This window comes from Zonotrichia leucophrys, chromosome 4, assembly GCF_028769735.1.
Source record: "Zonotrichia leucophrys gambelii isolate GWCS_2022_RI chromosome 4, RI_Zleu_2.0, whole genome shotgun sequence".
NCBI lineage: Eukaryota > Metazoa > Chordata > Aves > Passeriformes > Passerellidae > Zonotrichia > Zonotrichia leucophrys.
This window is the reverse complement of record NC_088173.1, coordinates 3,268,237-3,282,252: the sequence shown is the minus strand read 5'-3', so window position 1 is coordinate 3,282,252 and position 14,016 is coordinate 3,268,237. Positions and strand designations below refer to the sequence as shown.

At 45.0% G+C, this 14,016-nt stretch overlaps 1 protein-coding gene across 1 annotated transcript in view; it reads left to right on the top strand.

The window, feature by feature from the left end:
- Window positions 1-14,016, top strand: part of CPZ (carboxypeptidase Z) — a 34,359-nt gene continuing 20,343 nt past the window's right edge. The window contains exons 1-3 of the mRNA XM_064712164.1: window positions 1-211; window positions 12,164-12,187; window positions 13,105-13,479. Coding sequence (XP_064568234.1) covers window positions 124-211; window positions 12,164-12,187; window positions 13,105-13,479 — 487 coding nt within the window. The 5' untranslated portion in view covers window positions 1-123. The remainder of the gene's footprint in view (window positions 212-12,163; window positions 12,188-13,104; window positions 13,480-14,016) is intronic.

Sequence of the window (14,016 nt, the reverse complement as noted above, 5' to 3'; positions counted from 1 at the left end):
CTTGCAGTGCACTGATTTCCTCTGCAGCTCGGAGAGCCAGAGCCGCGCTGGGGCTCGGCAGAGGAGTCACTCCATCAGGCACTGAGTGCCACATCACTGTGCTGCTGTGCAAGGGGCTCCAGCATGGTCCTGAGGCTCCTGCTCCTCCTCGCTGGGCTGCTTAGGGCCACCAAGCCAGCACCCCGCTGTGAAACCGGCCAGGAGACCCTAGGTAAGGCTAACCACCCCTAAAGTCCTCCTTCTTCTCTTCTGCCTTCTACTGGAGATAAGTGAAGAGTTCCAGCTTCAAGGGGAGGGAGATAGGAACTGTCACTCTCCCCTTGAGATGAGGGGGATCAACTCTTTGGAAATCTGCATACTGCTGGTGGTGAAACTGGGAAGCATGGATGGGAAGGTGGGAGGTGTGTGGCTGTGCAAGAGAAAAACAAGGCTGTCATGTCAAGGCTGATAAAGATTCCTCATCACTGTCTTTAGGCTGTCACAGAGGTGTCTTTCTGTCAATCCGTGCAGCTCCCAGTTGTAAGGACCTCCCTCACTCTTATGGGGAATGTAGAAGGTTCACCTCATCTCTGGCCTTGCCTTCTAGGAATGTGGTAGCCAGATTGCAAGAAGGTGACCTTTTGACCTCCTGTATGCTTTTCTACTTAAGAAAAAAAAAAAAAGCTTTTCCTTACATTTAGCTTTAGGTCATTTATTTCAAGTCCAAAGTATGAGATTTATTAGGATCTGACAGCTGTAGGGTGTGTTTTAGCTTGCTATAAGCAATATGGAATTTGTTTGAGTTGATAGGCTGGAAAAGCAGATTTACCCTTTAGAATAAAGGTTAAACACGAACGTGCTGCTAAATTAATTGAAAGTTTTGATTCAGTAACAACTTGGCTAATAAAATATATTAACAGTGTCTTTTAAAAATACATGTTTTTTATCAAGTGTGCTTAATTATGTGGGGACAGTGGAGACATGAATTTCAGTGTAGTGACAAGGTCTATTCCAGGAAAACTATTTTTAGAGACTTTAAACCTAAAATGAGTCAGAAAAATATTTATTTTATGGGATTACAGGAAGAGATAAGTTAACCTGAAACTGACCTTAATGCTACCCAAGGAAATTCAACTATATTTCAGTGCTTAAATGTAAGCCATAGACTGTCACTGGCATTGAACTGCTACACAGTACAGTCCATGAGCCATGTACTGCATATAATTTGAGAGTGCTGTTCCCATGAACATCAAAGTGAGGTCTACCACAGCCTAAAGGGATTTTATTTTTGGATAAAGCTGCACAAAGAGAAGAGTTGTAGACTATTTACAGCCAATTACAGGAAGAGGCTATGTGGTTTGCAGCATGACCTTTCTCTGTGAGGTATGATTCTGCTCCAGTTCCAGCTGATCAGGGTCTTGCCATGGGATATTAATCCCAGCAACCACAAATGTATGGATCATTGAGGGGTGACTCTGAGAGTGTTCTGTGTGTGTTGGCAGCTGTGGTGCCTTTAGGGCAGGGCTTGCAGAAAGGCAGCTGAATATGCTTCTGGAGGGATGGTTAGAGGAAGGGAAATGGAATTGTCAATGGCACACTGTGTGCCATGGAGGGATCACACTGCCCACTGCAGGGCTGCTGGGTCAGACAATAAAGAGGCAGCTTGGACATTGAGAGACCTGACAGATTTCTCCAGGGTCTTTCCTTTCTAAAGGGGGGATAAGATCATGTCAGGATACATGAAAATAAAGGGGCCTGCAGTGATGCACATGTTCACAAATGGACCTTGCAGGGGTCTCCTCTCAGCATTCAGGTCATAGGCTCTATCTTCAGCTGTAGCAGTGGGGTTTTCTCTCCTGTTTTGGGCTCCATTGTGTAGGTCTTGCTGTACCCCAGTGGCCAGACCTGTAGTGCCCTCTAAAAGGAGACTAGCCTGGAGCTGCTCTTGCAGGAAAGAACAACAGGAGCCAGTACAAGTGTCTGACTCCCAGCAAGGCTGGAGCTGCTTTCTGCAGGCTTCCTGGTGGTATTTGTTCTGCAGTGACTCATTTTGCTTTTTTTCATTTTTAAAGCAGACAAAATGAAACATGATTTACAATACCAAGATCCTTTGAAAATGCTTTGTGCTTTTCTGTTAAGAAAAATAAGGAAATGGTTACTGTCGTCCAGCTCCACAATATGACAGAGGTATCATACACTGTGTGGTGAGCTTTTTGGGCAGCAGCTGGGAGCTGTGGCACTGAGAGAGGCCAGATGCCTTCTCTGTGGCTGTGTCCTGTACTCCTGGGCAGTCAGTAAGCTCTGTCTCTCTCAGATGAGATGCTACAAGGTCCCATTGTCAGACCCTTATGAGTTTAACCGGCCTCTTAGCCTATAGTCTGGGTGAGAAAAATACAGTTTAGCATGGAAATGGCCAAACATTTTCAGAGGGAGCTAATAAAACAGGTTACTCTTTATCCAAGTTTGGCATCTCTGCTGCTGACGGATATAGTCCAGTGGTAATTAGTTAAGTGAAGTACTTTATAAATATTGACTACAAAACTAAAAGCCCACAAAGGCAGATTGAAGAGATACATCTTGATTTTGGTGACTTTCCTTGCAGCTGGGGACAACTCTACAATTGTGATGCCACCGGGGTCAGGCTGAGGCTGCAAAACAGAATCACAGAATGGCTTAGGTTGGACGGGACCTTAAAGGACATCTCGTTCCAACTCCCCAGCCTTGTACAGAGACACCTCCCTCTAGATCAGATTGCTCCAGCACTCATCCAGCCTGGCCTTGAACACTTCCAGAATGGGGCATAACAGAGAAAAACCCTTTATCCATAGTGATGCTAAAAGCAGCAAAGCCTTTCCTTTCCGGTTACTTGTATTCAGGGAGTGCTTTTCTGCGGAATTCCAGGGGTACAGGGGTGTTGCAGTGGGGTTGTGAACCCCCGGCTCTCACAGGGAGCGCGGGGAGCCCAACCCGGCTCGGCCCCGGCCCCGAGGCAGGGCCCCGCCGCTGCCTGTGGTGCCCCCGTGCGGCCCCTGCTCGGCCCGGCCGCACGGCTGAGGCGGCACCGTCAGGGCCAGGGGGCTGCCCGAGCCTTCTGCCGCCCTTTTGGGCCTTCTGCTCCCCTCCCGAGCCTTCTGCCGCCCTCCCGAGCCTTCTGCCGCCCTCCCGAGCCTTCTGCCGCCCTCCTCGAGCCTTCTGCCGCCCTCCCGAGCGTTCTGCCGCCCGCCTGAGCTCTGTCCCAGCGCATGAAGGGCTGTTCGGGCCGGGACGCAGTCTGGCAGATGGAACCGTGGAATTGCTACTGGAAACCACCACTGTGATCTTCGAGTTAAACCATGAACCCAGCCACCGCCGGGTTCAGCGCCAAACCAGGTCCCGAAGCAGCACATCTACACATCTTTTAAATCCTTCCAAGGATGCTGACTCAACCAGTCCCCTGGGCAGCCTGTTCCAAAGATTGACATTCTTCTTTCTGTAAAGAAATCTTTCCTAATATCCAACCTAAACCTCCCCTAGAGCAACCTGAGGCTGTTTCCTCTCATCCTTTTACTTGTTACCTGGGAGGAGACTGACACCAGCCTTACTACAGCCCCTCTTCAGGCAGCTGTAGAGAAGGAGAAGGTCCCCCTGAGCCTCCTACTCTCCTGTCCAGAGGAGTGGCACTTATTAACCTGAAGCTGTGGAGGTAGGAGAGCAGCCAGAGTGATGGTTGGCCCACTTGTCCCTTGCAAGTCTCCTCCTTTTCCAAGCACCTTGTTTTCATCATTTTTTCTTTCTCCTGAGACAGGCACTGTCCCACTGTACCTCCCCATTCTCTCATCTCCACTGGCCCCCTCTAGCCAGTGGAGATGAGAGAATGGGGAGGTACAAGGAAGGGAGATGAGGAGTGAGAAATCACCAAGGCAGGGGGCAGGGGACAATTACAGTATATATTCTGGAGCCCAGAACAGATTTTGTGGCACTGGCTCTTCTTTCAGCTATAACATTGAATAAGACTGACAGAAAAAGTGTGTTCACATAGAAATGTTATACCTTTCCTCTCTTCTTTCCAGCTACAAACTCCACAATGTGCCACAGTTTTTGCTAAGTAAAAGGCAAAAAAAGGGGAAAGTTTCCTCCTATGACCTTCACACTGGCCCTGGTCCATGGGACCTGAGCAAATTTGTTCACCTGCTGTGGATGTTTCTCATGCTGGTTTCTTAGTGAAACCTGTGGACACACAGAGGCAGAGCCTCTCCAGCTGCTGCTGCTCCTGTGCTTGCACTGACCTGGCAAGTGGGCTGCGGTCTTCTCCCCACCCCAGTGGGGTGGTCCCTCATCCTGCTGTGGCTGGCACTGACAGGTGCTGACATGGAGCATGGCTCCAGGACTGTGCTGCCATGTGTGGGAAAGCCCAGGCTGCAGGAATCTCACTGGCTGGACCTGAGATGGATGTGTCCAAGTTATGTCAAAACAAAAAAAATGCACAACTAGCATCTACATCATGCTCACTCACAAGATGAGAAATTCCTGCTCTTTGTGAAGCCAGTTGCCATCATTGAATCATGTGAGCTCTGCTGAATTCCTGCCAGTGGCTCTAGGATTTCTACACAATTATTATTTTAGCAACACTTGCCTTCAGCTCCTTTTAACATGGGAAATGGGGTCAGAAACAGACAGTTATGAGAGAAAAGTTTATATTGAAAATAAAATACACAGGTATCTCCTTATACTGCTGAAATGATTTATACATGATTTTAATGTGAAGGCAAAGTTTTCTTCAGAACATTTGTACAGACATCTTTAAAGTGTGGGGGTGTGCATACATAGTCAAAACTTGAACAAAATCCCACTGCTCTTAGTCACAGCTAGGCTTTTAGCAAGACTTAATAACACTAATGGTTGCTCCCCCATAACATTTCTAGACACTACCTCCCCCTTCACACAGTCACAGTGTTTGAGGATGCTGGCTGGCTGACAGCTGCCATGGTGCCCTTTGGACTGCTGGTGTCTTGTGAGAGCCAACCCCTTTGGAAGCCTGGGCCAAATGCTGGATGAAAGTCATGTCTTATGCCTGATGCAGGGCTGGGCATGGAGGTACCATCAGAAGTCACCTATCATGTTGTGAGTGTGGTGTTTGAGGCTGGTGGGCCATGTCCTGGTGTTTTGCTGGGCTTTTATGACCCAGGGTTTTTATCACTGCTGAATCCTCATAGTTGGATGCAGCTGTCACAGATCAGTGGAGTTTAGGACTTGGGGTTTACTTTGTCCACTTAAAAAATAAAGCTGAAATTTCAATCCCTTAATTTATACTCTTGTAACTCCACTGATATAATTGACACCCAGTTTTTAGGGTTATAATAGAATACATTTATCTAGGAGACAATATGAGATTAAGGCACAGATTTAAGTCAAGGTTGTTAAATCAGCTGTCAATCTTTTGTAACATAAAAACACCACATTTGGTTGAAACTCTACTTACAGAAGAATCATATGGGGTGTTAATTATAATAGTCCTCATACTTCTAAACTAAAGAAAAGACAGTTGATCTAGAGGGATGGTTTCACTGTTTAAAGAGGATGGGATGATATTTTGGCAAATATTTTGGAAGGATTGTGGCAGAAAAGATAAAGCCCTCAATTTTTCAGACATGATCCTTTGTCCCATGGCATTCAACAGAGTTGAGCTTGCTTAAAGGAAACCTTCTAACTGTGGTAGGTTGTTGGCCAAAGCATTTGGAGAGTACTACATCCTTAAACCATGGGAACTGAGCTGTAAGGAGTGCATGGTCACAAAGTAAAGCTATGGGGGCATCACAGACCCAGATTACCTCATTAATAAGTGCTTTCATCCTTCACCAGGCAACCTGGCAAAAAATTTGATCCTTTAGATGGTAGTTGTAGAGATTTCCTGACCTATTCCACCTTCTTACCCCAGCTGTTTTTTAATGCCATCATCCCCCAGATTTGAGCTTTTTTCCTCTTCCTTCATTGACCAGATCCTGAGAGATTATTTCCATATGTCTCCAGACCATCCTGGTGCACAGGAAATCCTTGTTCAGCAGCAGCCCTGTCACATGTGAAGCTCACTAAGCCTTCAGCCAATTTGGCAACTGCTGGCCCACTTTGTTGTCATCATCGTTGTTACATTTTGTTTTCTCTATGGGTAATTTTTCCCTTGCAACTTGAAAAAAGATCTCAACTGAGGCCAGAAAAAGGCATTTAGTAGGTTTTGTTTAGGGAATTATGTTTGTATTCAGGATTTTCAACTCCTGAAGGACTCCTTGGAGCAGCACTTACCAGCCAGAGACACAGCTGAGTGACACCAGAGTCACTAGAGGCACCAAGGCAGTGGTGGGGACAGACAGATAGAAATACTCTTCATCAGTTCTTTTAGGCACCACCTACAGCTGCAGACATGTTTAAATTGCGTCTGAGCCAGAAACAAGGGAGGATTACAGGTGCCCACTATGGCTTTGTGCCCTTGCCATGTGACAGGTCTTGGTGTGCATCTGCACAGATTTTGACCTGTGGTCTGCAGGCTGTGACCTTACATCACCCATGGAAAAGCTGCAGCAGCTTCTCACTGGCTCCAGAGCAGTTCTGAGAGAGAAACAATCCTGAAAGAGCTGATTGCAGTGTCATTGCTGTGGGCACACCTTCAGTATTTCAATAAAAATGGATGTTTAACCGAATGCCAGGCAGCAGGTGGGTTAGAAAGAAGGGTGATAGGCAATGAACACTGGCTTGGATCTTCCTGCTGTGATCTTGCTCTGCAAAATAAAGGCAGAGGAGGCATTAATCTCTTTCAGGTGCTTTCAGGCTTCTTCAAGTGAGGGAGCAGGGTTAAAGGAGGGCTGCACAGAGCTCTTGGGCGCTGCTTCTGTCTGTTTCAAACACATCCCTCCCCCAGGCAGTTACTGAAATTGCTGGAGGGTTAATAACATCTATTCAGTCCTCTTCTCACAAAACATTTGATGTATCCAGAAAATGGAGTTAACCACGTGGCTGCTTTTTTGCAAGCACTCCTCTCTCTTCTAGCTTTCCTGGAATTTCTTCTCTGTGGCTGGGAACCTTCCCCACTTCTGCCTCTGCATGTGTGCCTTGGGTGTGTGGCTGCCTTCTCTTCAGAGCTTTCTGCTCAATCATTCTTCCCCTGCCTGAGCTGCTCAGCTCTCTCGTTACTCTGCCCCTAGTCCCCTTACATCTCCACTCCTTCCACACCCTTTTCCTGATGATTCTGATCCATTTAAGTGTTATATAATGGATCTTGTCCTGCTCTTGTCTTTTTGCTGTAGCTAGGAGCTGCTCTGGAAGGTTATGCTTTGCCATGTGAGGGTGCTTTTCCAGTGCTTGTATCTTGCTACTGATACTAAGTTTTGTCTCTTTAGTGAAAAAGGCAGAATATCACTGAAAGACTGACTTGATGAACCATGTGAAACAGCCAGGAGAATAATAGTAATGTGATAAGGAACTGAACTGCTTTGTTTGGAAGTGGAAAGTGGAGGCTTTCACTATAAACAGACTAAAATGAATACATATGTTCTTCTAGTTTAAAAAAGATTTGTAGGAAGCCCAGAAAGCTGTGAGGGTATATGTTAGTTTTACAATATAAATTATCTCATCTATTTTGATCTGCACTGACCAACACACCCCCCTACCAATCTGCCTCATTGAATGACTTAGATATTTCAGATTTAAAACTTGCCCTTGGGCTTATTCCAGATCATCAATTGCACAAGTCTCCTGTTGGCTTTGCTCTTGAAAAGGCAACTGGCCAGCCCATGGTACTAGAAGTAGTTGTTGAGCTCTGTTGTCTGGGTTAGGGTTAATCACAGCAGCTTGCTTCCTTTGGTGCTGAATCATCAAGGGGAAAAAATGTAAGCTTGGCAGTAAAATATGTATGTGCTGCATTGTAGATTTTCAAGCTTGCCTTTGCAAATTAAAACCAGAAGCGTATTTTATAGAGAGAGCTCAGAAAGCTTGAAATGGCTTTTCTCCTCTTCAATAAGTTATTTTATCCACAATCTTAAATAGAAGCTGTGCTACTGAAAGGACTTTTGTAGCTCTAGTGGAATAGTTAGAGTACAAAAATAAACATAAAAAATTGAAAAGGCTGTTCTGGGTCAGGAAGAAAAAGGTCCCTCTGTACCAACCTGTTGGTGGATGGGACTTTGAGAGGAGGTGACAGTGTCTTCCTTTGAGCCCAGGGAAGCCTTTACACAAAAAATTGAAAAATTTTAGATTCTTTCAAGCACCGAAGAAGCAGCAATTGAAGTCTGCCAAGTGAATTGGGAGACCTGAGAAAGTCTTTGTATATCAGCCCTTGTCATTTCTCTTATGAAAATGAGGCAGGGAGTGGCTGAACTCTTCTGGCATTGCCAGAGCTCAGAGAAAACGAGCTGTCATGGGCAGGGATGGGGATTTTCTGGTGATTTCTCTGTGCAGAGACCCAGGCCAGTAGGTGCAAGGTTGCAGGAACAGACCGTACAGCTGCAGCCTGGGAGCTGGCCTTGGAGAGCTTCCTGCTGCTGGCTCTCCAGGCAGGCAGGCTCTGGCCCAGCTACGTGTATCCACACTTATTTATGTAAGCACACATCCTGCAGAATTATCCTTGGCCCCTGCAGAGCTGCACCCTCCAAAACATATGTAAGCATTAGTGTTAGGAAACACTGGGAAAGTCCAAACACCACATCAGCACACATATTTAAGGCTGGCTATAAAGCAAGGTTTGGTATAAACCAGACCTTTTCTCTCTTGATTTATGTATACTGACTCCTGATGACCTGAAATCTCAAGCTGTTTCAGTCCTGGGTGTTTACAGAGCTGTGGCTGATACATGGGTCATACAGCAGCTTGCATGATGGGGAGAAGTGGCCAGAAGAAGTTGCATGGATGTCTTTAATAAGGAGAGACAGAGAGAAAATGCCACAGTGTGCTGCAACAGTGTGAGGCTTAAATCTAATTTTAGCTTAGATCTAGATTTAGGTTTAGATCCATATCACTATAGGATGCGAAACAAAACTATGTGGACACTGGAATCTCCAAAGTAAAAAGAAGGATGTTTAATTTCTGACTCCAGCATTTATAGATTTTCAAAAGTGACAGTGGCTTGGAGGATGGCAGTGCCACCTCTCCAATGACACTGGACAGACCATCAGTCCATCAAATTTCTCCTACAGAAAAGAATGCAAAACAATAATTATTTAGAGAAAAGCACGTGAGAAAGTTCATTACAAGAATGTAAACATCAGAAGGCTTAGAAGAACTTAGAAGAATGGGGTGACAGATCCAGGTTTAGGACCCAGCAGCAAGGAGCTGCTTTCGCTAATCAGGGAGTGAGTCTTGGTAGCTTTGAGTTTGTGAGGGGCATCCTGGATCACAGGGAGTGGAAAAGCTTTACCCACTAAGCAGGGCTGTTGCAGAATTACCTCTGCTTATTACATACTGAGATGAATGATTTCAGTTGCAATGGAAAAGATTTATATGGATTTGGTGCCTCATCTAAAAAATAGATTTATCTTCTTCAGTCAGCATATTTGTTAATGAGCACTGGCCATGTTGCTTAATAGATTTCCTCTCCCTATATAGATATGGTAAAAATATCAAAGCGTGGATGACATGTAGCACAGTCTGAGACCAGAGCTGTCTTTCCATCTCCTCCTGCTCACAAAAGGAGCCAGTCCTCAGGTGAACCCCTGGACATCATATCAGTGGAATTTCACATCTCTTCCATCAGCTATCCGTTGCTTCCTGATGCCTCTCCTGGCCAACTGGGCAGAAAGAGGCATCAGCTAAAGGCAGCAAGTCTGCTGCTGCTCAGGGAGCTGGGGCAGGGAGAGGCAGCACCACATCCAGACCCTGCCTGCTGCATTTTCCCTTTGGTTTCCTCTGCTTGCTCCAGTGTGTTGCCAGAACTCCGTTTTGCTCCAGCTGAATAAGCAGAATTCTGAGATGCCACTGAGAACAGGGCTGTGCCACATCTCAAACTGACTGTTGGCTAATAGCACTCCTGCACAGCAAAAGTGTTTGGGGAGGCTGTGTGTGCCTCAGGTTCATTATTTGATCATTGCAGGTCAGAGACAGAAACTAACAGGACATTTGTAGGTTGGTCCTGGAGCCAGCAGAGGGGGAAATGCCTCTTTGGGGAAATGTGAGCAGTTGTAGAAAGACCATTCACACTCCCCAAATACCCCACAAAGAACTGTGCCCAGCACATACAACCCTCTAGTCTAAAATAATAGCTACAATACATTAATTACTGCTCAGGAGAGGAAAAAAAAAGGTGCCAAATATTTCTCATCCACCCCTCAAGATAACAAAGGGGATTCATTGCTAATAACTCTGGTGATAAATGGAGATAGTGTCACTCTCCTACTCTCCTCGTTGGGACGTGGCTAAACTCAAGCCAGTCCTCCCCCCACTATATTTTCCCTTCTGTAAGGAATGTTTGGCTGACTCTAGACTTATGTCCAAGGTCTCTCAAATGTGAATATGATGATGTTAGTATATAAGACTGTCCAGATTCAATGGGCAGTAACATCCAATTTTATCAGCAGGATTAATTGCTGGAGCTCTTACTAACAAGAGATCATTTCTTTCTCTCTCCCAACTGGCATTGTACAAAATGCTATTCCTTGATTATCCCCAGATGTAGCACTGTATACAGTATCTGGCTGAGATGAAGCTTTTTTAGAAATGCCTTGACCTTAATAACTAACTCACAGAGGGGATTGTGCCTAGCTAGGGGAAACAATGAAACCCTATAATGGATTCATCACTGTTGATGAACCAGGTATTATTTAATGCAATTATCATAATATACTGAGCCCGGAAAGGAGTTTGTATGGATATAATTTTTTCTAGCTTTCTGCTTAACAGAACTTGTTGGTGTTGAGGCTGGGCTACTTCTGCTAGTTCTGATGCCTCATTTATTTTATGAGGTAATATGGCTCAATTACAATCCATAATATAGAACCAGACTGATTTCCAATTAAATGTCTCCCTCCAATATAAAATCCCAGGGTTAATTTTGTTCTCATTACAATGACTATTTTGGCTAAAGAATGATCAACTCATTAGCAACACATATGCAGATGATTACGTTTAAACAAATATGCCAGGAGTAAAAGTTTAAACTCTTCAGCAGGAAAAAAGGAAAACATAATGAATTTGGTCTTGTGAGGATAAATGCTCAATTTACTGAGCAAGAAGCTGGGATGCCTGTCCCCCCAGTGAGAGCAAGAAATAGCAACAGAAGAGATCCCCAGTACACCATAAGAAAGGTGAACCTGGTGGTGTTCAGGCTGGCACAGAGAGATTTAGCTCCTATGAGGCACTGGTGAAACCAGCTCCAATATCTTGGCAGAAATATGTTTCTTTAGCTGCCAGTATTGGAGAAGGACAGGACAGAATTATTGGCTACAGGAGCAAAAGAAGCAATTGATGACCAATTGATGGTCAGCGCACCATGCTCCTTCAAAATCAAGAGAGCATCATTTATTTGACCTAGTAAACAAAAAGCAGAGGAGATCTGTTGGCTCTTTTCTAACACAGTGTGAAGGAAGGCACCAGGGTATGAGAGCTACTTAAGCTAAAGGACAATGCTGGCACAACAACAATGGATATAAACTGGCCACAAATACTTTTAAACAGGAAATTAAAAGGCAATTTCTGGCCGTTAGAAGAGTGATCTTTTGGAAAAGCTTTCCTGTGAGAGTAGTTGCGCAGGGAAATAATTAGCTTTAAGATATTATTAAGTGTGATAAAACCCAACTGCTAGAGATACAATTAAGTAGGATGAGGAAGGAATAAAGTCCCCTCGTATCTACCAAAGGCTGGATTGCTTTAACATGAAAGGTATCCACAGCATTATAAGGGACAAAAATATCTTTTAGAGGAGATTGATAAAACACCTTGATATGTACAGGACTCATATGGACTTTTAGACTAACCAGATTAGAAAATACCTAGGTTTTGATAAGTGAAATTTCCTAGGCACATAACTGTGTGTGGATGAGGGGCAATGGGGTTTCTCAGCTGAGCCTATTCTGTGATTCTGTGATATGTGCCTGCTGGGAATATATGCTTGTTCCTGGTATGGCTCAGTCTGAGCTGCAGCAGATGCCAGATCAGACAACTCCTAACACAAAGGAGGAACCATGTGTTCCCACCCTGTAATGATTTTTCTTTTTCTCTTTATTTACAGGTCAATGTCAAACTGTACAGAAAGGTATGCAGTTTCTTTCCTTGCTGTTCTTGGAGAACCTCAAAACCATAAGTATTCCTTCATAATTTCCTGACAAGTATACTCATTTTGGTGCTACAGTGGGCTTTCTCACAAGAGAAATGTGCTTTTTCATGCAGTGCAGTATTTTGCTGCTGTGACAACAGTGTTTCTTACCAGCCAGAATCATTACCAAGAGAAGGACACTCAAATGTAGCCCATTACTTTAACAGCCAGTAATTTTATGAAGAGATGTCTTTCTATTACTCTTTTCCACTTCTAAGTGGATTGAGGGTGTTATCAACACTTATCTTTCCTAAGATCTCCTAACCTCATTCATTAAAATGTATTGGGTTTATGAGAATATACATGTAATCATATTATGGGTCTGCTTGCCTGTGAGTTAAGTACCAGAAGAACTTTTCAAGTCTGGGCAATTTCAATCAAACTTTGTTGAGGGTCTGCAGTTCCAGAGATATTAAATTCTACAAATTTTGTGGGGCCAAGCAGGGAAAAGAGGTAACTTAGCATTCCCCACTAAAGAAGAAAACCTATAGGATCTCACATCTACTCAGGGAATCCATATGACTGTTCAAGGACAGGGGAGAGAGTGATGTCACAAATACACTTTTATTCAGGAATCTGAGTTTTTCTCAGCAAAAACTGAAAAAAATTCCTACCTTTCTCTTAGTAATTCTCTGGTCAAATCCCTAAACTCAATTTATATCTCCAGATAAAACCATGCTTCCCATCATCTTTCTGTAAGTGGTTTCAAACATGCAATTCAGTTTGCAAACTATTCCCAGCCTACTTGACAGCTAAAGAAATAAGTTCGTTTGACATAGTATTTGTTGTGTTCTCTTTGTCTACTCAGAATATGAGTGAAGAAAATTATTTTTCCTGTGTTCATCTCCTTTTCACAGCAAAATGTGTGGATATTGCCCTGAGTTCTTGTACTGATGTTGCCTACACTCAAATGGTGTATCCCAACTTTCTGGATCAGAAGTCTCGAGAAGTGATTGAGTACAGCTCTGAGTACCTTCTCATCAGCGTGCTGCACAACCTGCTCCAGGGGGAATGCAACCCCGACCTGAGGCTCCTGGGCTGCTCAGTGCTGGCCCCACAGTGTGAAAAGGACAAAGTCATAAAGCCCTGCAGGCATGTGTGTGAGAACCTCAAAAAGAATTGCCTCCCTGCCTTTGATGCAATAGACATGGCCTGGCCCTACTTCTTAGACTGTGACCGCTTCTTTGCTGGGGAGGAAGAGGGGTGCTTCGACCCGCTGGCCAAGCTGAGAGGTGAGGAGGAGGAGGAAAGAGGAAGGAAGGGAAGGAGGAAGGAAGAGGAGGAGGGAGAAGGAAGGAAGGGAGAGGGAGGGAGGAGAGGAGGAGGGGAAGGAGAAGGAAGAAGGAAGGAGAAGGAGGAAAGGAAGGAAGGAAGAAGGGAAGGAAGGAGGAGAAGGGAAGGAGGAAGGAGAAGGGAAGGGGAAGGAGGAAGGGAAAGGGAGAGGGAAGGGAGAGGGGGAGGAGGAGGAGGGGGAGGAGAGGAAAGGAGGAAGGAAGGGAGGAGGAGGAGGGAAGGAAGGAGAGGAGGAAGGGAAGAAGGAAGGAAGGAAGGAAGAAGGAAGAAGGAAGGAAGGAAGGAAGGAAGGAAGGAAGGAAGGAAGGAAGGAAGGAAGGAAGGAAGGAAGGAAGGAAGGAAGGAAGGAAGGAAGGAAGGAAGGAAGGAAGGAAGGAAGCTCTGCTGGCACACATTGTCTGCGTGGGGAGGGTCACGTCTCACTCAGCTTGACTTATCCATGGCACACAACCTCTTCATTTGTCATCTCAGTGTGC